This window comes from Ammodytes marinus (genome assembly GCF_949987685.1).
Source record: "Ammodytes marinus genome assembly, chromosome: 3".
Lineage (NCBI taxonomy): Eukaryota > Metazoa > Chordata > Actinopteri > Uranoscopiformes > Ammodytidae > Ammodytes > Ammodytes marinus.
This window is the reverse complement of record NC_137232.1, coordinates 23013603-23040773: the sequence shown is the minus strand read 5'-3', so window position 1 is coordinate 23040773 and position 27171 is coordinate 23013603. Positions and strand designations below refer to the sequence as shown.

General features: G+C 39.4%; 1 protein-coding gene across 2 annotated transcripts; it reads right to left on the bottom strand.

Annotated features, from left to right (window-relative positions):
- Positions 1–516: 516 nt before the first annotated feature.
- tmprss4a (transmembrane serine protease 4a) lies at positions 517–13012 on the bottom strand. 2 transcript variants are annotated; one of them, XM_080053636.1, is made up of 13 exons: positions 12567–13012; positions 6148–6199; positions 5744–5887; positions 5455–5607; positions 5233–5359; positions 4971–5090; positions 4417–4460; positions 3172–3334; positions 2923–3089; positions 2489–2584; positions 2217–2359; positions 1883–2035; positions 517–1694 (listed from the first exon to the last, which is right to left on the bottom strand). In XM_080053636.1, exons 1-13 carry the CDS (start codon positions 12570–12572, stop codon positions 1683–1685), a joined length of 1380 nt encoding a protein of 459 aa, XP_079909762.1. In that variant the 5' UTR covers positions 12573–13012; the 3' UTR covers positions 517–1682. The 2 variants fall into 2 exon arrangements, with proteins under 2 accessions (XP_079909762.1, XP_079909763.1); XM_080053637.1 differs by having other exon boundaries at positions 12780–13012.
- Between the last annotated feature and the right edge of the window lie 14159 nt (positions 13013–27171).

Sequence of the window (27171 nt, the reverse complement as noted above, 5' to 3'; positions counted from 1 at the left end):
CCCAGCATAGGGGGGCAGTATAATAAAATCCAAGGCATTGGGTGGTGATGGTGGAACAATAATTCGAGTCAAAAACCTTCACTCTGTATTACATTAATCAAAATGAGGACCATGTCGAGATTCAGCATAGCGAAGCAGACTAAAATATGTATTTTTTTAAATCCATCGATCTTATTTATTATTTAACTTTCTTGCACGATACCTTGTTTTATGACACTGATTGCATATGGATTTTAGAAGCAAATTCTCATTTGCATCATCTTTAGTTCGGAGATAATATAACCATTTGCATCTGTTATATACCCCGTCTTCACTTTAGTTATTTCCTGGTTGGACTAGACTAGGGTTTGTGCGTGGGAGGAGAAAGACAGTGAATGAAACAAGGAGAGATCCGGTTTCCAGGACATACAATCGCAAATCATATCAAGTCAGTTTTGTAACAAATCCAATTGTCAAGTTAAAGAAAAATGTCTTTATTACACTAAAAACATATATACAAATATATAAAATCTACCTTATTTACAGTCAAATGGTATCAGTCACAGTGGCACTTATGTAGGCAAACCTTGAAAATGCTAGTATATTATACAATTTGGAATCCATTATCTTTGAATGAACTAGCATTAAAGTATTTGCGTCCGTCTCTATAGACCAGATTACAACAAAAAAAACCTTAAAAAAATTACAGGTTGATGTATTATTTACCTGTCCTACAAATGGAACGATTACTTTACAAGGATGGTTTGTTTGTTCTTAAAGTGCACACATTTTACAAAATATTTGTAGGAATTAAAATGTACATCCTTGTAGCAGTGAAGACACAGTGACCACCACTTTCTGTAATATTCTGAACATAGGGCCAGTATTCTGAAGGCACACTGGAGATGACACTTTGAAAGTCAAACGCAGAGGCACTCTGAACACATTAGTGTGATTTGAATTTTAGTATTGAGTGCTTTCTTTCATCTGCACAGACAGTAAGATCAAGTCACTCACTTTCCACTTAAAGTGCTTAGTGTAAATTAATACGTTGCACTAATCAAGCATGCCATCTGTGCTGTAGAAAAGGTGCATTTTCACTTTCTATGGATCAGCACCATTTATGTATCAAACTCCTGGACTTGACATCACTTTTACAATAGTGATGATATTAACCTGAGGCTCAACACTGACTCCTGCTGGCATTAGTATATCACAGGGTTCTCCTGTCTCTTAACTTTCTTCACAATAACAGTTAACCATTATGAACCCTCATCATATCACATTGCAAACATGCAACCCTAGCACGCCACATGTCTGAGGTCTGCCAGTCTGGTTGGATAACAAGTTTTTACATTTATTGTATAGTGCTCATGTGAATGCTTTTGATCAAAAATAAAATTTCCATTTAAATTTGGTCAGCATTGTAAATGCTCAAAACATCCCCGACTGGCAAGCGACAGATAACATAAATATACTTGTCCCCTGAGATAGAACCTAAAATGACACAAATAAAACCTGAAATAAGTTTGTATGAAAAGTGTGTGTGTGTGTTTGTGAAGTGTTTTGCATATGGCCGTTATTAAACAGTTCATCTGTGTTGCTGCTGACAGCGATCTTTCACTTCCTCTTTCTTCCCTCCTGTGTCCAATTGTCTGTCAAAGGTCCGTTTGGCTAGAGGCTGCTCCTCACGATGGAGGACCTCAGAGGTTTTTCTGCAGGGACAACGTAACAATTCTTAGAGGCAGGCTTATTGCTTTTAGTCTATGTTAGTAGTGTTTCGACACTGCTGAACTGAGCAAACCCTTCAAGGCATACCGTGTGACATACTTGAAAGCTACGGAAGAACCCTGGAAAGTGGATCTTACCAGCAAAGAAACTTAGAATTAACCATACACTGTACCTCGATGACTGTATAAATCCAGTTTTGGAGCTCTTCAATGTTGCTGTAGACACCTGGCTTCCCGGCCCGGGCACAGCCGACGCCCCAGCTCACCACTCCAACCAGATTCCACCGAGAGGAGGAGAAGTACACCAAAGGACCCCCGCTGTCCCCCTGGGATTCAAAACAGCACATTAACATCTCTTTAACATTTTAAAAACCAGACCATTTGCCAGTAGCAGTATAACTTCAAATGCATCCAATTAAAAAAAAAAAAAAAAAGGTAATATCAAGGTATATCAAGTGTTATTGTTTTTTAATCGATAGATAGTAACTTGAATATGTGCTTGGTTACCTGGCAGGCATCCACTTTCCCCTCCAAAAAACCAGCACATATCATCCTTTGGGTTATGGAACTACCATACATGGCTGTGCTGGAGCACTTAGCCCGGTCTATCAGAGGAATGGAGGCCTTCTGAAGATTAGGCGAGACCTTACCTGAAAGGCAGAACAGGGATGCAACATTTGAGTTACAGTGGAGGACTTCAAATACGTTGTCTTTACTTGTTCACAAGGTGGCATTTAATGATGATGATGATGATGAGAGGTAGTGTGTATGTTTCTAACCGCTTTCCTCCAGGTATCCCCAGCCGGTCACAGTCATGGAGGCTTGGGCAGGAAGGTCAAAGGCTTTAGGAGGCAGACAGGCCGGCTTGCGGCCCTCTGAAAGACACGGACAGTGTATTTGTTAGGGAAACTTAAGCCTTTACAGTTCTTATTATTTGCTTTTGTCATAGCTTTATCCGTTTTGTAGTGATGACAGTGGCTGGATCAATAGAGAAAACCTTGCCGCTTAAGATACACACACACACACCACTAGAAGGCAGTAGAGTAAAACCTATGGAATGTGCTGCATGTCCTTACTTTACCTTATAGGGACTGTTAAGGTTTAAATGATTTACTTAAGGGTCAGTTAACCTACATGGTAGTAAATATACACATCGGTAAGACGCAGTGATTTATGTTGGTGTGGTTTCATGGGTATTAAATTAAACCCTTACCTCCCACTGTGATCGGGCTGCTGAGTCTAATCATAGCTATGTCATAGTCGTTTCGTGCTGGGTCGTATCTTCCATTCTTTATGATCCTGTCCACATAGGAACCTCCCAGTGTGCCCATGTATGTCCGGCCCGACACCACTCTCCAGCGACCCAGGTCCTTTTTAGTGCTGCAAGGCCCGAAAGAAGAGTTTATAAGATGATACAATGGATGTTAAGCCCCAATGGTAATTCAGTGAAAACTGTACTGACCCAGAAAAGCAGTGTGCGGCAGTGACTACCCAACGCGGTGACACCAGTGTGCCTCCGCATGTATGCTGGCCTCCCTGCTGCAGGCTAACCTGCCAAGGCCAGTCCTCAATCAAAGCATCCGTACCCCCGACAATTCGGTCCCCTTTGCCAACGTCTCCACAGTCTGATAGAAAAAGTGACCTTGTTATTTCATATGATAATTTTCTTTTCTGATTCATCCATCTAGAGCAGGGGTGTCCAAACTTTTTTCACTGAGGGCCACATACAGAAAAATCTACGAAGGGCCGGGCCACTTTGCAAAAATAACACATTTATCAGGACATGTAGCTGTTCTGATGTTTAGTTTCATAGTGTCTTTGTAAATTGTAATCCTTCTTCATGGCAACACTTTCCTTGCACATTAAACAGACACATTTCTCCTCTTGTTTATATGCCAATGATACACCCAGTGTTTTCTGCCTTTGCGTCCAATGTCCAGCAGGGTGAAAATAGTATCCAGCCGAGGTACCGACCCTCGTAGGAGGGTCCGGGGGTATGCCCCCCCGGGAGATTTTTTAAAGTTTTTAAAGTGAAATGCATGAATCTGGTGCACTTTGAGAGGGAAATTAAGAGGCTAAATCTGAAGAATTTTGTATGAAAAAAATGGAGACACTGTGTCAGATGAATTAGAAGCTATTGGAGAAGGACACATAGATTTTCCATATTAATATTAATTTAAAATATTATGCAGGGTCCTCTGGGATGGGCTTGGTGCTCTTTTTCTTTTATGGGACATATTTCTCTGTAATATAATGAGTGCATTTAAATTATTTAAAAATTAAAAGCACCATATTACATTATATTTTTAAAATGTGCCACGGGCCAATCAATCAGTGTTTGACACCCCTGCACTAGTGGGTTACTAAGAAATGCAAAAAAAAAAAAAATATATATATATATTTTTTTTAAAAGGGCCATATTACATTATATTTTTAAAATCGGCCGCGGGCCAATAAAAAGCGGGCCGCGGGCCGCAGTTGGCCCGCGGGCCGTAGTTTGGACACCCCTGATCTAGAGCCTTCTATGTTCATGATGCCGAGTAAGAGTTTTGCTTCCGGCTTACTGCAGACAAGTATGGGCCTGTTATGTGTGATACACAACCATGTCATCTTCCACCCACCACATTTGAGCCTCAATTTTCCTTGTTCATTAACTTGCATAATGTTAGTGACGGGGGTTGCGTTTCTAAAAAATAAAAAAACTCACCTGAACAGGACAAAGATACCACAGATTCGGCTCTGCACACCGATCTGTGGGGGAGGGGGAATAAAATGGCACTTGTTAAATATTAAGAGATATGCATGTTCCACAAAAGGCCACGCAAGTAGACAAACAAACTAAATGCACAATGTTGACCCCATGCTGAACTTAACGCCCTACTTTAGCACTGCTCTGTTGACTTTCACAGGGAATACGGGGGAACAAACACTCTGGAAAGTTTTTTGTCTTTTTAGGAACAGAAACAGAGAACAGTACACAGTTTTGTGTGTACAAGAGGCAGGGACAGCAGAAAGCAAGAGGTTGAATCTGATACAGAAAGAGAGAACACAAGTGGAGATCATTCTAGCAAAAAAAAGGACATGGGAAAGAGGATGTGTAAAATGTACTTTCTTTTTTGAAATACAGTAGCTATTTATTAGTACACAGGGGAATCTGCTTTCTGTCAACAGCTGTGTCTTTTTCAGGCCTTGACATTAAACTAAAATTAAAACTAAAATAAAAAAGTTAAATATTTGATGAGCATTTTGTGCCTTCCTCACCGGTCAATGGTAGCCAGATGTATGGGTGTGTTCGCAGTCCCTGGCCTAACCGCTGTGAATGGTCCAATTTTCAGGGAAGATGTTAAAGAGTCCACTGGGACATGGGTATTGCTGGGTTTGCTGTTAAGACAGAAAGACGTGGTGGTGGTTAGGGGATGTACAGACTTGATTTCAAATAGCCAATTGATATAAATATGAAACAAAATCCAAATGCTTGATGTAATCGCATTAATATTCATTCTTGGTGTGGGTGTAAACTCACTTTGTGTATCCAAGCTGCCTACATGCCGTCTGCGTGTGCTGCTGGGTCCACGAGTCACTACACACACTCCGCCAACCTGCGGCTCGACTGTACACCTGCAGGACTTGCCGATTCGACATGAGACGCACTGATGGTGGATAAGATAAGGGGAGTAATTTCTTACAAGCTTTATTGTTGTGTCTGACTGTGATGACAAAGCAACAAAGCGTCCGTTTGCTTTACCTGGAAAGGTAGTGTTGTCCATAAAGTTTGACACGCAAGTAAGTTCGTCCTCTCCACCAGAACAGTCATTTTTCCCGTCACAGGCTTTTTCTATCGCTATAAACTTCACGGAACTCTTGCAGAAGAAGTATTTAGTGTCGATCAGCTTCTTGACTGTAAGGAAAAGCAGTGGCACATTGGAAGAGAAGTGTCATGAATTGAATGAACCGTTGCATGAGATGGTCTCTGTGCAGATGGAAATATGATACCATCCTATGTACATTACATATGTCCTTGGAAGAAATCTTACTGAAGTATCCTGCAGTGGCCAGTATACCAAGCAAAACCAAAACTGTCAGGAGAGTCAGCAACACTCGCTTTGTTTTCGACGCCTTGTCTTTCTGAGTCTTTGGAGCCGACATGGGCCTTCTGTGGCGGCCTGGCCGTGGAATAACTGGTAATGGGAGGGAGAGAAAAAAAGACAGAAACGGAGAGAGAAACAAAGAATGATAGAAAAGGGAGATGAGAGAAAAGATACAGCAAATAAAGAGGGAAGTCAAGGTCGACAAATTTAACTAGAGTGCACACTAAACATGCTGCAAGATCTCAGTACCATTCAGCGCTGCCGTTTCCAAATATTTAACATCAACATTAATCTTCCATCATTTCTTCAACATATATTAACATTAAATCAACACAAACACAACAGCTTACCTGTCCCACTCTGGTTTAAAGGTGTACTGATGTCCTCAGGCGCCTGCACAATCTGGGGAAAGATTAGCAAAGATATATAAGCCAAAGGGAGCACAGGTGTCGAGAGAAAGACGATATTTTTTTTTACGTGTGACTTTTTCCAGACGATTGTTCAAATGAATGCACAGCAATCTTGAGCCATGTGTAAAACAGGTGTATTATACAATGAGGATCCAAAGAATCACCCATTATGAACACACCATGGAACATGGTGTACAGTGCTAAGTAATGCCTTATCAAGTTACACCCATTAGCCTCCCCGTCTATGTCTGTCACTCCATATGCTGCGTCCGTTCACATAATTTGCAATCATACAGGCCCCGACATGAAAGTGATAGTCTCTGAATGTACAGTATGGTGGGGTGTAGTTTGGCAGGGTCTATTGGGACCCAGTAAGTCTGTAATGATCGAGGGTGGAATAGTAAGATCCAGCCACTCAACCACAGGAACCAGTTTTTTTTGTGCACATACCATCAGCTGTAGTCCATTTGCATAATTGCACCTAGTACATTTCAGTCTGTATAGTGTGAAGGGGTGAAACTATCCAATATTTACCAAGAAAACAAAAAACTAAGATTAGAAAAAGTAAAAATTGGTAACCTAGGCCACTTTCAACTTCTGTGCAGGCAATATTTAATTGTTATTCATCTCGTCACAACCTCTAGGAAGGCCTTTCTTGCAGCACCATGAAGGGCCTTTCTTATTTCCCTTAAAACAAATATTTGCATGATCACCATGAAGCTGCCCTGGAATATAGAGTCGAGTAAAAACCAGTGGCAACATCATGGGACAGGTAGGTTATGCGAGTTGACAACTAGCCTAAACACTGGCATATTTGTAACCTGATGTAGAGCTGGCTCACTGGCTGTAAAGTTTTGTAAAAGGCTGAACAGCGGTGGCTACAGCTGGCGTTCTTTCTTTACAGTCTTGTTCAAGTGACACTAGTAGGCTTCATCTAGCACTCACTGTTCACAATTTGACCACAAGCACATGCAACATCCCCCCAAAAAATCACAACATAAAGTGACAGAAATGTGCTGCAACTCATTTAGAAAAACTGTAAGGCTGAGATTGTGCTTGAACCGGCAAACCCCGCTTAACTCATTACAGCAAATACCTTTTTTAGTAAAGTCATGGTGATACTTGTCCTTACTTCAACAATTAAAGGCTTCGCCTTTACCAGGAGTTAGGTGGTCAGTTTGGCTCGTCTGAGGAGCTACCCAGCGACAGGTCGGTAACAAGGCGCAGGAGGTAGGCCTATGGCGACTCGGTTAGCGTTAGCTTCTACCAAATCAGTGAAAACATGCGACCCCCAGTAGCCGTAGTTTCCTTATTGGAAATATTTTCTTGCTAATTGGTTTGCGTATGCGAACCACCGGTAACTCTACGTTAATGAGCTGTGTCTGAGCAGGTGTGTGAACAACCCCGAGGCTTAGTTGAGTTTCGACGGTTAGCTAGTTTTGTTAAACCAAAATTGCTCGTTTTATTTAGGCCTTATTTCTAGATGTGACGTGATGTGTGTTGGTGGTAGTCATGGGTGGTAGTAGGCCTATGATTTTGCCCCTTAGTTGAGATATTTAGACTAAAACAGTTATATTATTTCAAATGTATGAAAACAACATAGACTCATCATCTTCAGGGGCAGATTTTTGGAATGGAATTTTCAAAACAATGTTGCCAAAGCATTGAAATATAAAAGACTAGGCCTATGGCCAATGGTGTTTAGGCGACAAAATAATTGTAGGCCTTACCATGACCTCTGAATGTATGTTATTTTCTCCATTTAGAAGACAGGAGGACCATATGGGCTACAACATGGGCAACATGCTGGCCAGTAAGAATGAACAAACCAAAAATAGTGAGTTGTACAAAACAATGAATTTACGCCTGCTATTACTCTCATTGACTTAGGCCTACTTATTTTACCACTGAGTTATTAGTAAAGCAATTGTTTTCAGTGAGTTAGGCTATGTTATTGTACGAGTAATTTCTTTTTTTTTAACACTTATGTTGTCACGATATTTCCTGAGCCTGAGTCCACCAGTTGATTAAGATGAAGGCAGAGCATAATTGGATTATGGGATATCGAATTCTGAATGCACCAGTTGAGTAGGCCTAATGTCAATTGCGGATACACGTTTAAAGACCTAGTGTGGTCTTTAAAGCACTGTTTTAAAAAAGTATTATATTATTATTAAACATAGGAAACACATTAATCAAACAAGTTTTTCCTTTTCATGCAAAATAGGAACAGAAAAACCAGACAAAGGACTGTCAGTTCCTGCAATGCTATTTTGATTTCAAAAGCTGACTTAATTAATAATCAGAAGTAGGCTATCTCAGATCGTTGACACGGTGACACCACATATCTGAACCCATTTTCTGGTGCACAAACTGAGGTGAACTGTGCTTAAGCTGGTTTTGTTTGTTACTTTCAATTTGTATTGTAGCCTGTGTGCTTGTACTGTATTTATCTAAGTTGAATAGTATTGATCCTGTAGTGTTTATAGCTCAAGTATCCTATCAACAGGAATGCTGACTGGCCTCTTCGGAGGAGCATATGGTATCTAGCCACTGACAGTCTCAAGAAGAGTTTCGTCTACCTGCTGTTCTCCCTTTGTCTCATTGTCACAGCTTTTCATTCATTGTTTGAACTACAAACATATTTACAGTATAAATGTTAGTTGACGAGAAATGATTTGATGACTACATGAGTAACTGTCAGAACCATAGCAATTTGGTAAACTTGTCTGTTCTACTTGGAAAATACTATGATTTTCACTTCCAAGTTTTAGGTAAATTCCCTTATTTTGCATGTTTCTTAGGCGCCAGGCTGAGGCGGCTGTACTTTCTTAAAACAAAGGACATGGTCAAATACACTCTGAAGCCAATATAGCTCTTCTCTGTAAAAATAGCTGCTATTTAAAGTATTTTATGTCCACTGCTCTTGTCACTAAATGCAAGGAACAAGCACAGTGTATAGACTATTCTATAAGGAGAGAGGGGAGGAGGGATTATTAACAAAGATGGTTTCACGTGTGTCCGTCAGGCCCTGCAGCACTTTGGTATCTAACATGAGAGTTATATTCTCCTAAAGTAGAAATGCTATTTTGATTCATATGATTAATTTATAGCCATATGCTTTTTACTTGTATAACACCAATGCAAATGCTTTCACCTTTCTATCCACTACTGTAATGCTAATATTTCAAGTGGGTTCATCCAGATGAGCAGTAATTGGCTCTAATGCTCCATTCAGGTGCCATTATACCATTGTATAAGAATAATCTGCAATGAAAGTTAAAAGATCGCCAGTCAAACCTAAACATTTGTTGTGACATTTAGGTCACATGCTTAAGCTACGTCATGATTAATTCCCTGAATCTGTTTCTATTACACTTTGTCGCATTTTCTATTTACTGATGTCCTGACTCTTCCATCTCCGCCAAGTGTAAACAAGTTGTATTGGGACTAAAAAACCTGCATGATAGTGATCCACCTGTGTAAACTGATAATTTGATTTGAACAAAAGCTTATTAATACACACCCTTAAAATTATTACACATAGTATCACTGACACCAACTGCCAGGAAATATGAAGAGGAACTAGGTCAACACCACCTGATAGCAGCATATGATTTGAATAAGATTGATGGTGTGATAAATGAGACAGCAGAAAAAAGGGGGAGGTCTTTCCAACCTGGGAAACCAGAAAGATAGCAAAACAGTTGTGTTGTGAAGCTTGCACAAACACTTACCTGAGGTTTGTTTGGTCAACCATGATGATGATTGTTCCTACATTATAAATCATTGGTATCATGACTAACATGAACTGAGTTATGAGTCAGAGCAATATTAAAAACAAAAAACATAAAAACAAAACCAGTAGTATGGATTGACCAAGCATTACCATTTATACATTCTTACTTGTGTACTAACAACTTAACCAGCCAGTTAACCCAGTGTTAATGGAAACTGCTCCACACAAAACGCATATCTGGTTCAGCCTTAACAGATAAAAGCCTTGACATGGGAAAACCTTTGTCCAAAGTAGGCGTTCCCTATGCAGGTTATCTATTTTGTTGGATTATGTTAATCTAAACTGAAACATTTACAAGGGGGCTTTTGAAAAGCTTCTTGTGACATGTTGGTCCAGCTTTAAAGAAAAGACAGAGATCTAGACCAGTGAAGTCAATGCATGTTAAGATATTTTGAGGAAGAACGCGGAACATGTACGTTTATATGGACTGAAGTGCACACTTAAGTTTGTGTTGAGCTGGCTGCACTCCCTAACAGACAAGCAGGTCTACACACATACAGTGTCGTGCGAAAGTTTGTGAACCCCTTGAGCCTTTTGGAATTTTATTTATGTTAACCATTATTAATTCATTTTTTTCAATACCAGTATTTTTTATATGAAATAACAGATGTTTGTTTATCAATTCAACATTTTTCTTTTCCAGAAATCAATTGTTAAAATAGATAAAACAAATTATTTGACAAATGTTGTATGTGCAAAAGTTTGTGAACCCTAAGCTGCATTGCTTAAATCGAGCAAGGTAAACACAATCAGGTGGGCCAAATTGATTGATGAAATAGACCAATGTAATGAGAGATCTTTAGGTAAGAAATTGGGCACCACTAGATAAAACACGGATAAAACCAGGTCAGTTTAGGCCCACCAAACTGAACCCATACAGGTCAGACATGCTAAAAGGGAAAACAATCTCAGAAGATCTCAGGAATAGAGTTGTGATGCTGCACATTTGTCTGGGGACAGCTATAAATTAATTCAAAAAAAGTTTGAGCTCCATCGGTCCACCGTGAGGCAAATCATCTACAAATGGAGAGCTTTACGAGTGACTAAACATCTGCCTAGAAGTGGACTTCCTTCAAAAATATCTTCAAGCGCCACAAGAAAAGTATTTTTTTAGTTAAAAGCCAAGCCACACATTACATCTAGTGATTTGCAGACCTCTCTTGCAAGGTTCCACAATAAGAAGAAAACTCAGTCAACATGGCTTTCAAGGGAGGGTTGCTGAAGAAGCCTCTGCTCTCAAAAAAGAACAAAACTGCTTGTCACAGCTTTGCCAGAGAGCACCTGGAGATACCTGAAGTCTTATTCTGTGGACAGATTAGTCCAAAATTGATCTGTTTGGTCATAACCAAAACCGCCATGTTTGGGCAAAAACGCAACTCTGCCTACCACCAACAGAACCTTCTCCCAAGTGAAGAATGGTGATGGCAAATGGTCTGCAAATCTCCAGATGTAATGTGTGGGTTGGCTTTTACCTGAAAAATCCCTTTTCTTGTGGTGCTTGAAGATATTTTTGAAGGAAGTCCACTTCTAGGCAGATGTTAAGTCACTCTTAAAGCTCTCCATTTGTAGATGATTTGCCTCACGGTGGGCCGATGGAGCTCAAACTTTTTTATACGAATGTATAGCTGTCCCCAGACAAATGTGCAACATCAAAACTCTATTCCTGAGATCCTCTGAGATTGTTTCCCCTTTGAGCATGTCTGACCTGTATGGGTTCAGTTTGGTGAGCCTAAACTGACCTGGTTTTATCTTTGTTTTATCTAGTGGCGCCCAATTTCTTCCCTCAAGATCTGTCATTACATTGGTCTATTTCATCAATCATTTTGGCCCACCTGATTGTGTTTACCTTGCTCGATTTAAGCAATGCAGCTTAGGATTCACAAACTTTTGCACATACAACATTTGTCAAATAATTTGTTTTATCTATTTTAACAATTGATTTCTGGAAAAGAAAAATGTTGAATTGATAAACAAACATCTGTTATTTCATATAAAAAATACTGGTATTGAAAATTTTTTATTAATAATGGTTAAAATAAATAAAATTCCAAAAGGCTCAAGGGGTTCACAAACTTTCGCACGACACTGTATATACATTCAGATAATGAAAATAAGGTTGCTATTTACATAAATCAACTCTTGACTATAGTATTTCCACACAAATTGAGTATCAGCTTGTTCAAAATTAACCTAAAATATTCCTGTGCACCAGAAGCTGCTACCAATCACACCCCTTCATACTTTATATAAAACATAGCACAAGATATGCTGAATAACACCTAATATAGCCTACTTGAGGTTCTTTAATTTAGTTGCAGATACCATTTCAAACATGCAAAACATACCTGCGGTCGTGAACCAGTACACAGCCAAAACTGGTTTAGCAGAAGTAGGCAAACAAACTAGCAATGTGTCCTAATACACTCCACAGCTAGGATTACAAACTTGTTACCGGGATATACAGTGGAAACGGTTTTACAATGGCCTCTCCGATGCAAACCAGTGGCCTGACTTCTACATTTGATTTAAATATGTTGATTCTACTTCCAGTTGCACTCACCCACATGATGTAGTTATCTTTTTCGGTAAAGCCCAGGTGCACCTCATCCGACACTGATCACAGAGTAAACACTGCGTTCCCTCTCTAAAGGTGAGATTCCCCAGTAACTCACAGTCCCGTGTATGTCCTTCGTCCTTTTCTTCTAACACTCCCTTTTCCCTGGCTTGAACTGCAGAACCTGGTTTAAGCTCCCTCTGTCTCTTTCCCCCTCACCTTTTCTTTCTACAGCAATGTAACTGAATCCGGCTTGAAGGGTCCCTGACTTCCCCCTCTATGAATCCCCCAAAACTGTCATTAGGAGTGCTGGTGGGAAAGGTAGTGTTTCTACGCGCCGTAGATTCAGAGAGGAGATGTTTTTTAATGACCAAGCCCTACTGACGAAACAAACCAAAACAAAAAGTATTCCACGTAACCTGACTCTTGAACCCTCCTATATCTGACTCTACCTACCTGGGTGCCTCCCTCAGTCCCTCCTCCAACACATTATCCCACTCCAAACTTTCCAAACCCTCTGGACATGCAGCACCTCATCTACCCCCAGCTTGCTTTTGTGTCCTTTACTTCTTAGCCCCCCTCCAGTGTCTCTTTGCCTCTCAAATCTTTCCAAACGTCACCCACAGAGCCTTGCATCTGCATGAATACAAATACATGCAAAAAAACAGACAGGGCACAGTGTGTACACCCACGCAAACAAACCTACACTCAACATGACAGTAACAGCAGTGTAGTAGTACTGAGTTTGCAGTAATAAGCCCTGAGGCTGAGGTGTGTCTTTTCCCACAGATTGTTTTGGCAATATATTGTCAGTTGGTATCTGTCAGGGGTTCCTGTCTTACCTCAAACTGTGACTCATGGCATAAGCAGAAATATAAGAAATACACGTAATGCCCCACAAGAGTAGACACACGTGGGGAAGTTATTAGTTTTGCAGGTATTTGGCCATGAACTTAACTTTTATATTAAGAATCAACATGATTATAATTGTAATTGAAATTCAGGGGATCACCAGTGAATCTAGGAAAACATGTGATGACACTGGCTTTGATTTTGTTTTTAAATTAGATTGTTTTGACTGATTTGATAGTAGCCCTAAGTACATCATGTCAGTACATTTCAACCCATGGAAAATAATACTGCAGTAAATGTTTTCTTAATCCCATGTGACTGAAGTCTTAAAACACCTATTAATGGTGCACACTGTGACTACTCTGGTCAGTAGGTCAGTGCTTCTAAAAATTAAGCCACTGTGAATGTTATGGGACACTGACCATAGACCACTGAAGGGGGGAAAAAACGCTTCAATTGGAATTGCGAGAAAAAATGGTGGCTGAAGAGAAAGATCCCGTGTTAGGAACAGCAGCTGATTGTGTCGCTTGACCTGCAATGAACCTTAAAGCTCACTCGAAACCTTTCTTTACTTACAAAACATTACGTCTATGTATAAATATAGATAAGTAAGTAGGTAGATTGATGCATGTATGGATACATAGATGGATCTATTTAAGCAGATTAGTTTAATACCTCTGAATGTTTCCATACAAGGTGTATTTCAGTTGGCAAACTTTGTTAAAGGAGGATTCAGCGATGTTAGAGAATGCTTGTTGTCATTATCACTTTTGTCAAAATCAGTGAAAATATCTTCATGATCCGCTCCCTGTCCTTACTGTGTGCGCCAAAAATGTATGTACACATAGGGGGGCCAACCATAGCTAGCAAAATGCCCGTTTAGAGAGCCTAGGCTTTGTATTAACAGTGAATTTCTTTTCAGCGCACACAGTACAGACTGTAATGGATCATGAGGAAATATTCAATGATTTTCACAACAAGCATTCTCCAGAATTGCTGAATCCAGCTTTAACCTATTTGATATTCAAGTTGCCATTAGGGATGCACCGATCCACTGTTTTTAGTTCAGATACGATTCCGATATCTGGGTTTTGGATATTGGCAGATACCGACACTGTCCAACATCATAATTATTATACATTTCTTTGTTGGTGGTGATTTTATGTAAGGTTATGAAGGCTTAAGCAACATAGACATTTTAATTTAAAAGAGCAACAAATATATGATGCATAGGTTTATCTTAACAGCTTTGAACTGTTTGAATGCAAAACTACATAACTCAACTTTTGATTTGCTAATTATATTAGTGTGTGCTATATCACATAGCAATGGTCTTATTAAAAAAAGTAAAAGTATCGGAGTTGTCAGTCCGATATCCGATACGTATATTGCAGCCATATTGGACCCGATACTGGATCGGATCGGCCCCATCCCTATTTGCGATACAGTTGCCAAGACATTTAGGGGTGCCCCACCCGGTTATTTAACTGGTGCATGACCTCTTTTTGTGTGTGTTTGCCTGACTGAGCTTGGTAAAGTCACTATAGTGACATTTACAGTAGATACCAGTTTGTAAATGATGGGATACACGGAAAATAACTATTTTCTATCAAATTCTGTCATCCACTGTATGCACAGTAAATCACCAATTTTTAATTTGCTATGTTTTACTCTAGCATATTTTACCCCCAATAGTTTAAACTTTATTTCACATAAATGTTGAAGTCTATTTTTTTCTGTCCTACAAGGTTACACTTTTAAAACTTGTATTGTTCAGAGTCTTAAAACTTTGTTTTGTTCATAATCCCATTGCACAGACCATGTCAGCCTGATGAAATGTGTACATTTGTTATTCATCATTTAAATCCCTTGCTGCTAAAATCACTGGTGTTTCCCTTTTGAAACTGGATGCATTTACAGCTCAAGGACAACTCAATAGACAGTTGGCTTCCTGTAAAGTGTATAGTCCAGATGGGTTACATATTAACAGATAAGTTTAGTGCTGTTGCTATGAGTTTTGTTTCAAAATTCACAATGTAATTAGGACAAGGTTCCCTTTTAGGAAAACTGAATCTGTAATCACTCTATTGGAAGTATTTAAAAACAAGTTTATTATTTTTTTCTCTAACAGCCTCATTCAGAAAATGTTGAAACTGTTATTTCTCATTGACTTGCTAACCTAACAATGTAGTGTTTGGTCACGTTGAAGCATTTCCTTGAAACATTTCATTTGATTAGAGACCAATTTGAAAAAAAACGCCAAAAAAACATGAACATGGAAAGCAACTGTATTCCAAACGGAATTCAAACTGACCTCTTACTTGAAAAATGAATTATTAATTCATTATTAGTTTATTTAAAAAATGCATTCTACTTAAGGACTTCACAGATCTTTAACTTTAGATCATATTTAATTAATTTCAGGACCACTTGGTCTGAAAACATTTTCTGGATAACACTGATTTTAAAATCTGGACCTTCTCTCCAAAGCATTTTGCATCCTTATCAGACTTGCAGTTAACTAAAGTTTAGTAGACACTTGATAAGAGGTGGATCAAAGTTCGTCTCTGAGTTGGCTGACATCACCACATACAGTATACATAAAAAACATCTACCACTCATGTGGTGCCTGCCATTTATTATCCGTTCTCCCACACAGAAATTTTCGCTGGAGAAATGTGGAAACTAACACATAAGTTATCAAACCGACGGTTAGGCAAGTCAAATCATGATAACTCTCACATACACATCATTCTTCACACTACTGTCCTTGTTCTCACCTGTTAAGTATGTCACTCCACGTCAGAAAAGGCATCTGAAGGTTCGTTGGTGAACTGGTTGAGAATGATATTCCTGGGGTCTGGAGACGAGCATGTTTCTCAAACGACCTTTATTGATTCAACAAGGAACACCCTTGAGAGTTCCTTCATCCTACCTTTCTGCCCTCCACTTTGACTGCAAACAATGTAACCCAGTCCGTCTGTCTCTACCCCCCCCCCCCCCCTCGCTTGAAAACACACGCCCACAAAAATGTACCATCAAACACCACCATTTCCCCCACCAGTCAGGGCACTCGACCACTCCTTTGTCCACACACGTGTGCATTTTGTGTGCTTGAAAAATAACTGGTTAATAATTAACAAATCCACATTCCATGTTCCCTTAACTCCTAGAAACAATGCTATCCCAGTCTCCCACATTTTTTGCACGTTTTATACTCAATCTCTTTCGAAAGGCTTATGTTACCGAGTACAATTTTGCGATATATTTGAACTTAAATATAATGACTTAAAGGTGCTGTAAGTGGACTGGTTCTTTTAGCTAACTTCCTGTCAGTGAGTGCAGTTAGCAGTCCCCTCCCTCGTCCCTATGTCACCACATTAATGCACTGCGGTCTTCAAGAAGCGCGTTATCTAGCATCATCTCAGATCCATAAGTGTGATAAAACATGATAAAAACCATCAAAACAGATATTGGGAAGGATTCTTACCTGCTCCGCAATTGTAGGTGCACCCATCTGTCGCTCTGCGGGTGCACCAGCAGTGAGATGGGTGGCAGTTTCTAGCGTTCTCTCTTCTGATTTGGATACCACTTTCGGGATCCTCGAAAAATTTAATTTGCCGATTACATGCAGAGCGGGTGACTGAGAGATCAGAGGTATGAAACGCGCACACTATATAAGTGATCACTGTACGAATATAGAGCGATTTAACATGTATATTGACATAAATATATTGCTCACTTCACCTTTTTCAAATGGAATCTGGAAAATAGAAATTACATTTGCTTGGACTTTCTCTATAATTATTTACACAAAAAAATTATCTTTGGCATTCAAATTGTATTATGTCAGCAAATTTGACACTGCCCAGCCCACCTCATTTGACAGACAATGTTAAATCAATGTTGTTGTTTTTTTTTCAGTAAAAGGAAGTAGCCTACTGCTGAGAAATATTATATCACTAATTATGCAACTTAAGTTGGCTTTATGTACTAATGCATTAGTCATGAAGGTGATATTTGATTTCAATAGAGGGCTTTGCTGCCTGATCATCTATTATACCTTTGATCACTGTAAACTGGATCGGTGACACTTCTCCCAGTGTGATGTTACGGTCATGAAATTGGATCTCTGGAAATTTTCTGCCATGTTATCAAGAAATTCTGAAAAGATTTCCTCCTCTACTTACCGTTACTGCTCACCTCATGAATACACACACACACCCACACACACGGATTTAGTTTCACAGTTGTTACTTGTTCTTTTTTGCACAGATCCACCAAAAACTTTGCCCATTTATAATGTAGCAATTGAGGCACTTAATGTAACATTACAAACACAACAAAAAATCTGACTAAGGTTTCAGGAAGTCAAATAAAAAGTGAACAACCCACCAATAAAACCAAAACTGCTTCAGTTTTTTTATAGTGATTAAGAAAAGGGGTATAATGTATTAATTAGCTATTAATACCTTTATCCTAAGCTGAGCTAATTCCCTATACTGGCATCTTGAACGTGTCTATCTGATATAAAGTATATACGCTTAGAATAGGAGCTATACTTAAAAAAAATTTAAGCAAGTGTTACCGGTCCCAAGTGGCCAGGACAGAGGTAGCAAATAGATTGGTGAGATTGGATTTTTCTTCATTCCCTGAAAATCAGGTAGACGTTAGTACAGGAATGAAGCAACGGAGCTTTGTTTTTGTTTTCCGAAATCTGTCTCTTTAATTAACAATTATCACAAACATCACATATAAATATAAACTCTTCCCTGGTTAAAGTGCATGTTCAAGTGTCAATTGTACCTTAGTAGGTTCCTTGTTAGAAATAAAACATCAAAAGTGCAATAAAAAGTGAGACTCACATATCTCGTTCCTCTCCACTCTTAACTCATAGTGTCATAAATACACAACTCTTATAACAATTCATTTCAAAATACACACTCCTTTTGTCAAAATTCACCTAAGCTAAAGTTGAAGTGCCTGTTTTCAGCTTATTGGCTGGTTATTTTTAAAGCTGTCTCACATAGTGCAATTTAATACAGTTTTGTTCCTATATAATAAATAAAATGTCAAACTTAAATATACTTTGGCTTTACACCACAATAACAATTGTCATTCAAAAGACTGTTCTCCTATTTAAGACATAAAGTCCCCTCCATAAGTATCGGAACAGTGAGGCCAATTCATTTATTTTTGCTGTAGACTGGAAACATTTGGGTTTGACACCAAAAGATGAATATGAGACACTAGCTCAACATTTCAGCTTTCATTTCCAGGTATTTACATCTGGATCTGATACACAACTTAGAAGATAGCATTATTTGAAAAGGAACGCCACATTTTTAGGCAAGCAAAAGTATTGGAACAGATAGACTTTAAATAAATTAAAGTGAATACAATGTAGTATTTTGTCGCAAATCCTTTGCTTGCAATAACCGCATCAAGCCTGTGACCCATTGACATCACCAAACTTTTGCATTCTTCTTTTGTGATGCTTTTCCAGGCTTTCACCGCAGCCTCATTCAGTTGCTGTTTGTTTTGGGGGGTTACACACTTCGGTCTCCTCTTTGGCAAGTAAAATGCATGCTCTATAGGGTTTAAGTCTGGAGATTGACTTAACATTTCTTGCCCCTGATGAACTACTTTGTTGTTTTTGCAGTTTTTTTGGATCATTATCTTGCTGCATGATGAAGGATCTTCCAATCAGTTTGGTTGCATCTTTCTTTAAATTGTCAGACAGAATGTTTCTGTAGACTTCTGAGTTAATTTTGCTGCCGCCATCATGTGTTACTGTGTTGTTGTCAAGATGCACCTTTACCAACGTGATGGAAAGGCTAAAGTTTGGAGAAAGAAAAAAATCTGCTCATGATCCCAAACATACAAGCTCATCTGTGAAACACGGTAGAGGCAATGTCATGGCTTGGGCTTGCATGGCTTCTTCTCAGATGGGCTCATTAATCTTCATTGATGATGTAACACATGATGGCAACAGCAAAATTAACTCTAAGTCTACAGAAACATTTTGTCTGCCAATTTAAGGAACGATGCAACCAAACTGATTGGAAGATCCTCCATCATGCAGCAAGATAATGACCCAAAACACAACAAAGGAGTTAATCAGGGGCACAAAGTGGAAGGTTTTAGACTGGCCAAGTCAATCTCCAGACTTAAACGCTATAGAGCATGCATTTTACCTGCCAAAGAGGAGACTTAAGAGAGTTACCCCCTTACACAAACAGCAACTGAATGAGGCTGCGGTGAAAGCCTGGAAAATCATCACAAAAGAAGAATGCAAAAGTGTGGTGATGTCAATGGGTCACAGGCTTGATGCAGTTATTGCAAACAAAGGATTTGCGTCAGAATATTACGTTTTATTCACTTACATTTATTTTAAGTCTATCTGTTCCAATACTTTTGCTTGCCTAAAAATGTGGCGTTCCTTTTCAAATAATGCTATCTTCTCAGTAGTGTATCAGATCCAGATGTAAATACCTGGAAATGAAAGCTGAAATGTTGAGCTATTGTCTCATATTCATCTTTTGGTGTCAAACACAAATGTTTCCAGTCTACAGCAAAAATAAAGGAATTGGCCTCACTGTTCCGATACTTATGGAGGGGACTGTAAAACAACACTTAGGGAATTAACATTAAACCACTGCCTGAACTACAATGGTTGATAGGTCTGTCTAACTGACAGGCTAAGCCTATAGCTATAACACATCATATAAACACTTTTCTTATACTCTATAAAATATCCTTTCATAACGTCATAAACTTCTTAATCACATGTAATATATTCTTAAACCTTTATGTCAGGTGTTCAGGGCCAAAGTAAACTTATTCATGCTCTACGATGTGTGTGCTGCCACAATAATATGCTCCGCGGACGGCAAACTGCCATTTTACACAATTGCCGTTTGGCGCGAAACAAACAACGGACTTTTCAAAAGTTCATAACTCGACATAACAGCCTTAAAACTTTACCCAAAGTGTATCAACCTGTTTATAATATGTTCCGATTCATCAAGATAGTAATGTGTGTGCTTTTCACTGGGTACAAACCTGAAAAGCAGGTAGACGTTAGTACAGGAATGAAGCAACGGAGCTTCGGGGCCGATCCGAATAGTCCAATCTCCTAACCTATAAGCCTCCTTTCCTATACCTTAACCCCTAAACGTCATCGGGGTTAAGGAGATATGAAAGGTGCTTCCTATCGAACATAGGAAAAGACAGCACTGTTTCAAATGATTTTTATTTTATTTTTTTAAACAATCTTTATTGAATCATTATGATACAATACAAAACACAACAAAACGAGTCATTAATACACATCAACATCTCAGTCAAAAAAATATAGAGCCAGGGAGAGTTTCAAACAAACAAATTAAATATAGAGCACAATTGTACAGTTTTAGCAGCTTTCTTGTTTTTAGGATCAAAAATGGACTTGATGTACTGCTTGGTTTCCCTGCCAAAAGCTACGAATGAAGGCACTGTTTCAAATGAATTCGACTCCACTTTTCCTAACCGACGCCATTGCGCGACGGCGAGTATTCCTGAGTCACTAGCGTGAAACTACACTATTCTCCGAAAATGGACTACAACAAGCGCTCGTTTGATCCATGCGTTCTCTTCATATTGATTTTAATCAGGTTGTCGCCAACAGAGTGAGAATCACTTAGATCGGACTTGGCCAAGGGGAATATATCCCAATTCACATGTGGAATAAAAAGAGGCTACTTATGTTGATGTTGAAATTAACTGCCCCCAGTAACTTCATTAAATGTGAAGTTGGTATTTTATTTTCTTATGGTGTAAATTATGTGCTACAAAAATAACTATTATGATGTTGGTCTTTTATGAGTTCTTTATTATCTTAATGGGGGAGGGGGGGAGGTATTTTGTTTTAGCCGAGTTAAATCCTCCTCTCTTCTCTTCTCCTCTCCTCTCCTCTCTTCTGTTTTACCTCTCGTTCGTATTCGTGTAGAGTCGGTAAACTCCGGCGGTGGCCTGTTGCTTTAAATCTTGCTGCCGTAAAGGATTATGGGATACCACTATCTCCTTTCCTTTCGCATAGGTTGGTCCGGAGTAACCTATGCTAAAGGAGGGTTAAAGGATGAATCGAGGCTCCTTTCCTATGCCTTTCCTAAGCATTTTGAGAATTCAAATCACCTATCCGCCGAGTACTTCCGGGTCATCTCGATAGGAAAGGAAATTTCCTATGCAAAAAAGACTATTCGGGTTGCGTTCCGAATCGCATACTCTTTCTTTTTTCTATTCTACATACTACATCCGACGATAAAAATAATCTAGTTAGGATGCAGTAGGCATACTATTGGGACATACTTTTCTCTCTTATTTCATCATAACATTGCGCCTTGATCTTGCCTCTTGCTTTTCAGTGGCGTGGCGTGGGGATTTTTTTTGAGGAAGCCAAGTGAGACAACACCTTTAATCTTCATGTTTATTGGAAGGTGGGGGACAGAAAAGCGTAGGCTACGTCGCAGCGTGTATTTAATGTAACTACAAGAGCTATTGTAGCGCCTGGTCACTTTACCAGGACTTGCACACGCCTGTAATCTGTCCGACACCGCTCGTTCGCTTTCTCTCTCACTCACTCACTCACTCACTCACCTCACACACCTCCTAATCGTTTTATTAAATTATACATTGTATTATAAATGCACCCCCCACCCCGACTGGAATGCACAACTAGCCGCTTAATGCCCAATACAGATTCGAATTAATTCACAATATAATTAGGGGACGTTTTATAGGCTATTTTAAGTTTCACGTTGTAGGTGCTTGACATACACACATACTTTCTATACATCCTTTTCGTTTAAGAACTAGGCCAAATGTTCATTATACAACACTACTTAAGACAACACAGAACAACTTCAGTGGATACCAATGCAACTTAATCAAGGCACAATTTGCAATAAAATAACGCAAAACATAACATAACATTTGGGCGACTGTGGCTCAGTTGGTAGAGAGGGTCGGCTAATGATCAAAGGGTTGGAGGTTCGATCCCCGCCCTGCCACCTGTGACATGGTTGTTGTGTCCTTGGGAAAGACACTTCACCCACCTTGCCTCGTGTGAATGTCGATAGTTAGCCTGCTATCGGTGTATGAATGTGTGTGTGAATGGTAACGTGGGAAAGGAAAACAGGTCTCCCTTGTAAAAGAGTCTTCGGTCTCAATGGGATTTACCTGTATAAATAAAGGTTAAAAAATAAAAAATAAATAAAAAAAATAACACATATAGCTACACGGACAGTTAAGGGAACAGTTAACCCGCGCCGGGAGAAGGTGTGTATTTTACTCACTATTTGTAGAGGAAGGCCATTAGCTGAAGTTTGCCGCTACCAGCTAGCCACTCGGTAGTTCTCCTCACGGAAAGTGCGATAAACTTTCTTTCTCTCCACACGCATTGGCCTGCCGTCAGATTTGATTTTTAATGGCTTCTCAATTGGCAGTTTGGTAAAATAATTTGTTACTAAATACTCAAAATCTCCACCCTCCATAACTGTTCTTGCTAATATGATAACAATGCAAACATGCTAATCTCCCGCTATTGTTATTGTTGTTAAATTTCAGTGACGTTGATAAGGATGCTTTGATTTGATTGGTGTGAAGCCAAAGGCCGAGTGGCTTCCCTTGGCACCCTCCTGACACCCTCCTGACCAATCACAGGAGGGCAGTGTCCTCACCTGATTGGTCAATTATTTTTCTTTTTTTTACCAAGGGAAGCCAGCTCGGCCTGGCTTCCCTTGGCTTCCTCGCAGACATACAGTGTGCAGTGTCGTGTTTCGCCGCGTCTTCAGAAACTAAATGTAAAGGGGCGCTGTTTCGCGCATTGTGAAATGCTCAACGTGAGGAGAGAAATGGGGAAGAAATGACAGCAACACAGCACCAAAGATTACCGAAACTGTTAATATAAATGTTTTTATTGGATGACAACTACAGCCTAAAAAACAGGGAAGCCTGGCTTCCCTTGGCCTCCGGGAGAAAACGCCACTGTTGCTTTTATATCCGTCGCATCCCCGTTTGTTTTCATATGGAGGCTTCGTCGATGTTACGTCACTTCACGTGCGCACTGGATTGTGGGTCAGAATCGCCCAAATAGGATGCACTTTTCAACACTAACAATCTTGGCCGCATGAAGTAGGACATCCGGGTACTTCTAACCATCCTAAATCTGGCCATAAGAATCGGGACATCCTAAATCTTTTTTCTACATACTATATAGTAAAAAGTATGCGATTCGGAACGCAACCTCGGATTGGCCCTTGGGAAAAGAGATAGTGGTATCCCATAATCCTTTACGGCGGCAAGATTTAAAGCAACAGGCCACCGCCGGAGTTTACCGACTCTACACGAATACGAACGAGAGGTAAAACAGAAGAGAGGAGAAGAGAGGAAGATTTAACTCAGCTAAAACAAAATACCCCCTCCCCCATAAAGATAATAAAGAACTCATAAAAGACCAACATCATAATAGTTATTTTCGTAGCACATAATTTACACCATAAGAAAATAAAATACCAACTTCACATTTAATGAAGTTACTGGGGGCAGTTCATTTCAACATCAACATAAGTGTAGCCTCTTTTTATTCCACATGTGAATTGGGATATATTGGAGTGATTCTCACTCTGTTGGCGACAACCTGATTAAAATCAATATGAAGAGAACGCATGGATCAAACGAGCGCTTGTTGTAGTCAGTTTTCGGAGAATAGGCTATAGTGTAGTTTCACGCTAGTGACTCACGTCAGCAATACTCGCCGTCGCGCAATGACGTCGGTTAGGAAAAGTGGAGTCGAATTAATTTGAAACAGTGCTGTCTTTTCCTATGTTCGATAGGAAGCACCTTTCATCTCTCCTGCAATACCACAAGCTATGATCCTTTTAACCAAAGGCATGCTAACCTACTCTGTGATCATTCCACAAGAGCCTTCATTATTCATAGAGGGAGAACATTTTCTAGAAATGTAACAATAAATGTATAAGAAATGCCCTTAACTCAATCTGCTTCCCTTCACCACTTAAGAGAAAACATATATTCCAGAAATTTACTAAAAATTATATAAAAAAGATAAGAACCAATTACCTGTCCTTTCCAGTTCCTCCCAAAGTGAAATAAGTCCACTTTTTAAAATGTTGTATGAGATTTATCCATGTAATGACTTCTTAAAGAGGACCTATGATACTTTTCGACTTTTATGACCTATAAACGTTGTTATAATGATTTATAGTCATGTTTAACCATACTAGAGTATCAAATAATTACGTACATGCATTTTGACGTATTCCCTGCTGAGCGTCTGGGGTGGCTATGCAGAGCACTAAACACTATGGCAGCCGGTCGAGCCGAACTCGTTCAAATTTCCGGATTGTTTCTGTCACGCTCGGGTCGTTTCTGTCATGTTTCCATGTATGGTAATGCTGCTGCTCAGGCAAGCTCCGGCTGCATGCCCCCAGCTTCCTGAAAATTTCCCGCTGCTGGAAGGAAGGTAAACAATCACAACGGAGTGGGGTTTGCAGCAGGGGGGGGAGGGGCGGAGAAGCTCAAAGCAGTGTGTAGAGAGAGACTGCTGTGCTCGCTAGGGTAACGGCCCCCACACACATCCTGCGTCTAGAGTATTTCTCTATCAGTTAAAGCACAGAGACGCGAGAGAGACGCGCTGCTCTCAGAAAAAAAATAGGCGAGCCTCCTGAGGTGAAGGGGAGCGTCGCTGCAGACGTGCCTCCGACGCGCCTCAGCAGTGCGTCTGAGGTTGGATGTGTGCTCGCTCTACGTTGATTTCACAGTCTGTGACAAAAAGTCAGACGCAGACGCGAGGTAGACGCGCAGTAGAGGTAGGATGTGTGTGGGGGCCGTAAGAGGAAGAGTGTCCCGAAAATCTACATAGTTTTTTGTGATGTGATTCGTGTCAGGTTGCTCTATAGCAGTTTTTAACAAGAAATGAAGACCAGAAAAGTAGTATAATAGGATATCTTTAAATCAAAGATTTAATCTTGATTTGAATGTATGTACTTTCTGTAATTCCGATATTGAAACTGTAGAACATCTCTTTTTTCTTTGTAATGCAACCCAAACTTTCGGGAATAGGTTTCAGTACTGGATTATAATGAGAAAGATATCCCTATTTTGAAATATGAAAAAATAAGATTTGGTCTAAAAATGGAAAACAAAAAAACTCAATTTGGAAATAATAATTTTATTTTATTGGCAAACTATTTTATTCATAAATGTCGATTTCTAAAAACTTCCCCCGTTTTTGTTGCATTTTATAACAAATTAGTATTATATAAAAAAACAATTAAACTGTATAAAATTAAAGGAGCCCAACTTTTTAGTGAATATTTGTGTGCCCTGATTCCTGATTGATCACTTGTGTTGTTTTGTTTATTTTTTTTATTTTTTTTTGTATGCTATTTTCTTTTATGTAAAGTGTGTTGATCTTGCTCGGTTTGTTTGTGTATGATAGGAATACGAATGTGATATGCCTTTTTGAATTGTGTAAATGTTGTTCTTAATAATAAAGAAGAAAAAAAAAAACTTTCATCTCTCCTTAACCCCGATGACGTTTAGGGGTTAAGGTATAGGAAAGGCGGTTTATAGGTTAGGAGATTGGACTATTCAGATTGGCCCCTTGTTTTCGTTTTCCGAAATTCGTCTGGAGAGGAACTGGAAATGCCCCTCAACCATAGAATTCCGGACTGCAACACACTTTGGTTCCGCCCTTACGTTTCCCAGCACTAACGCTTTGTCTCACAACAAATATCTACTCCCGGTCCCCACAACAATAATTAGCAATAAATAAGTACTAAAAAAATATAAATTAATGATCAACGGCTTTACATGTAAACTTTCAAAAATTACCTCTTGAAATAGTGGTCTGATTTTGAGTGTACCACACAAGCACGGAAAATGTGTCAGAAACACACAAAAATAAATCCCAGTAAAATAGAAATAAATCAAACATTTAAACCATCAAATATTATGAAACATCCGTTGCTTAACATTATTTGACCCCATTTACTGTATTCCTTGACAGTACACATAAATGGATTGGGAACTATCTTAATGTGTATGTGGTACCAAATTTGGATTGCATATTAAAGTGGCTTATATGGACTAAACTTGAGTGTAGACAATTCATAGATTTTGATTAAAAAAAAAAAAAAAAAAAAAAGGTCTAAATGCAACAGTAGCAGCTCTGTGAGGCTGTACAGATGTGCTTTGAACTAAATGCTCACAGTTTAGCTTGTTACTATGCTAACATTTGCTTAGAATCACTAAACACAAGCTATAGCTGAGGCTTATCAGCAGGTATTTGTTCATAACCCAAAGTGATGAATAAATATAAAAACTTTGACACAGAATGGTGGCACTAAAAGTAGAAGTCAATCCATCACCAAAGTCATTACGCTGCCATTTACAAAGAAATTATACAGCAAATGGCAATCCATTTAATAGCTGTTCCAGTGTTAGTTGTATATATGTATGTAGTCTGGAGCCAAGTGCTACCTGAGGTTAGTCTGCCAGAGTGTGAATCGCCTAGCCTGGAAATCCAGACCCTGATATCTTGAACGATAGAGGGTCTGGCGACGATCAATTGTAATTTCCAACTCAAGGGGCGGCTCCTACTCGTGCATTTCAAATGCCACTGCACGCAGTTGGATAGCACTACAACCAATCAGAGCGATGCACAAGGCGACGTAAGCCCCTTTTGTTTAGCGAA

What these genes read in the sequence shown, in the direction of transcription:
- tmprss4a (XM_080053636.1), bottom strand. An exon ending in AGGCAGCTTGGATACACAAA is followed by an intron (nt 5,091 to 5,232) that starts GTGAGTTTACAC and finishes CTGTCTTAACAG; the next exon opens with CAAACCCAGCAATACCCATG. An exon ending in CATCTGGCTACCATTGACCG is followed by an intron (nt 4,461 to 4,970) that starts GTGAGGAAGGCA and finishes CCTCCCCCACAG; the next exon opens with ATCGGTGTGCAGAGCCGAAT.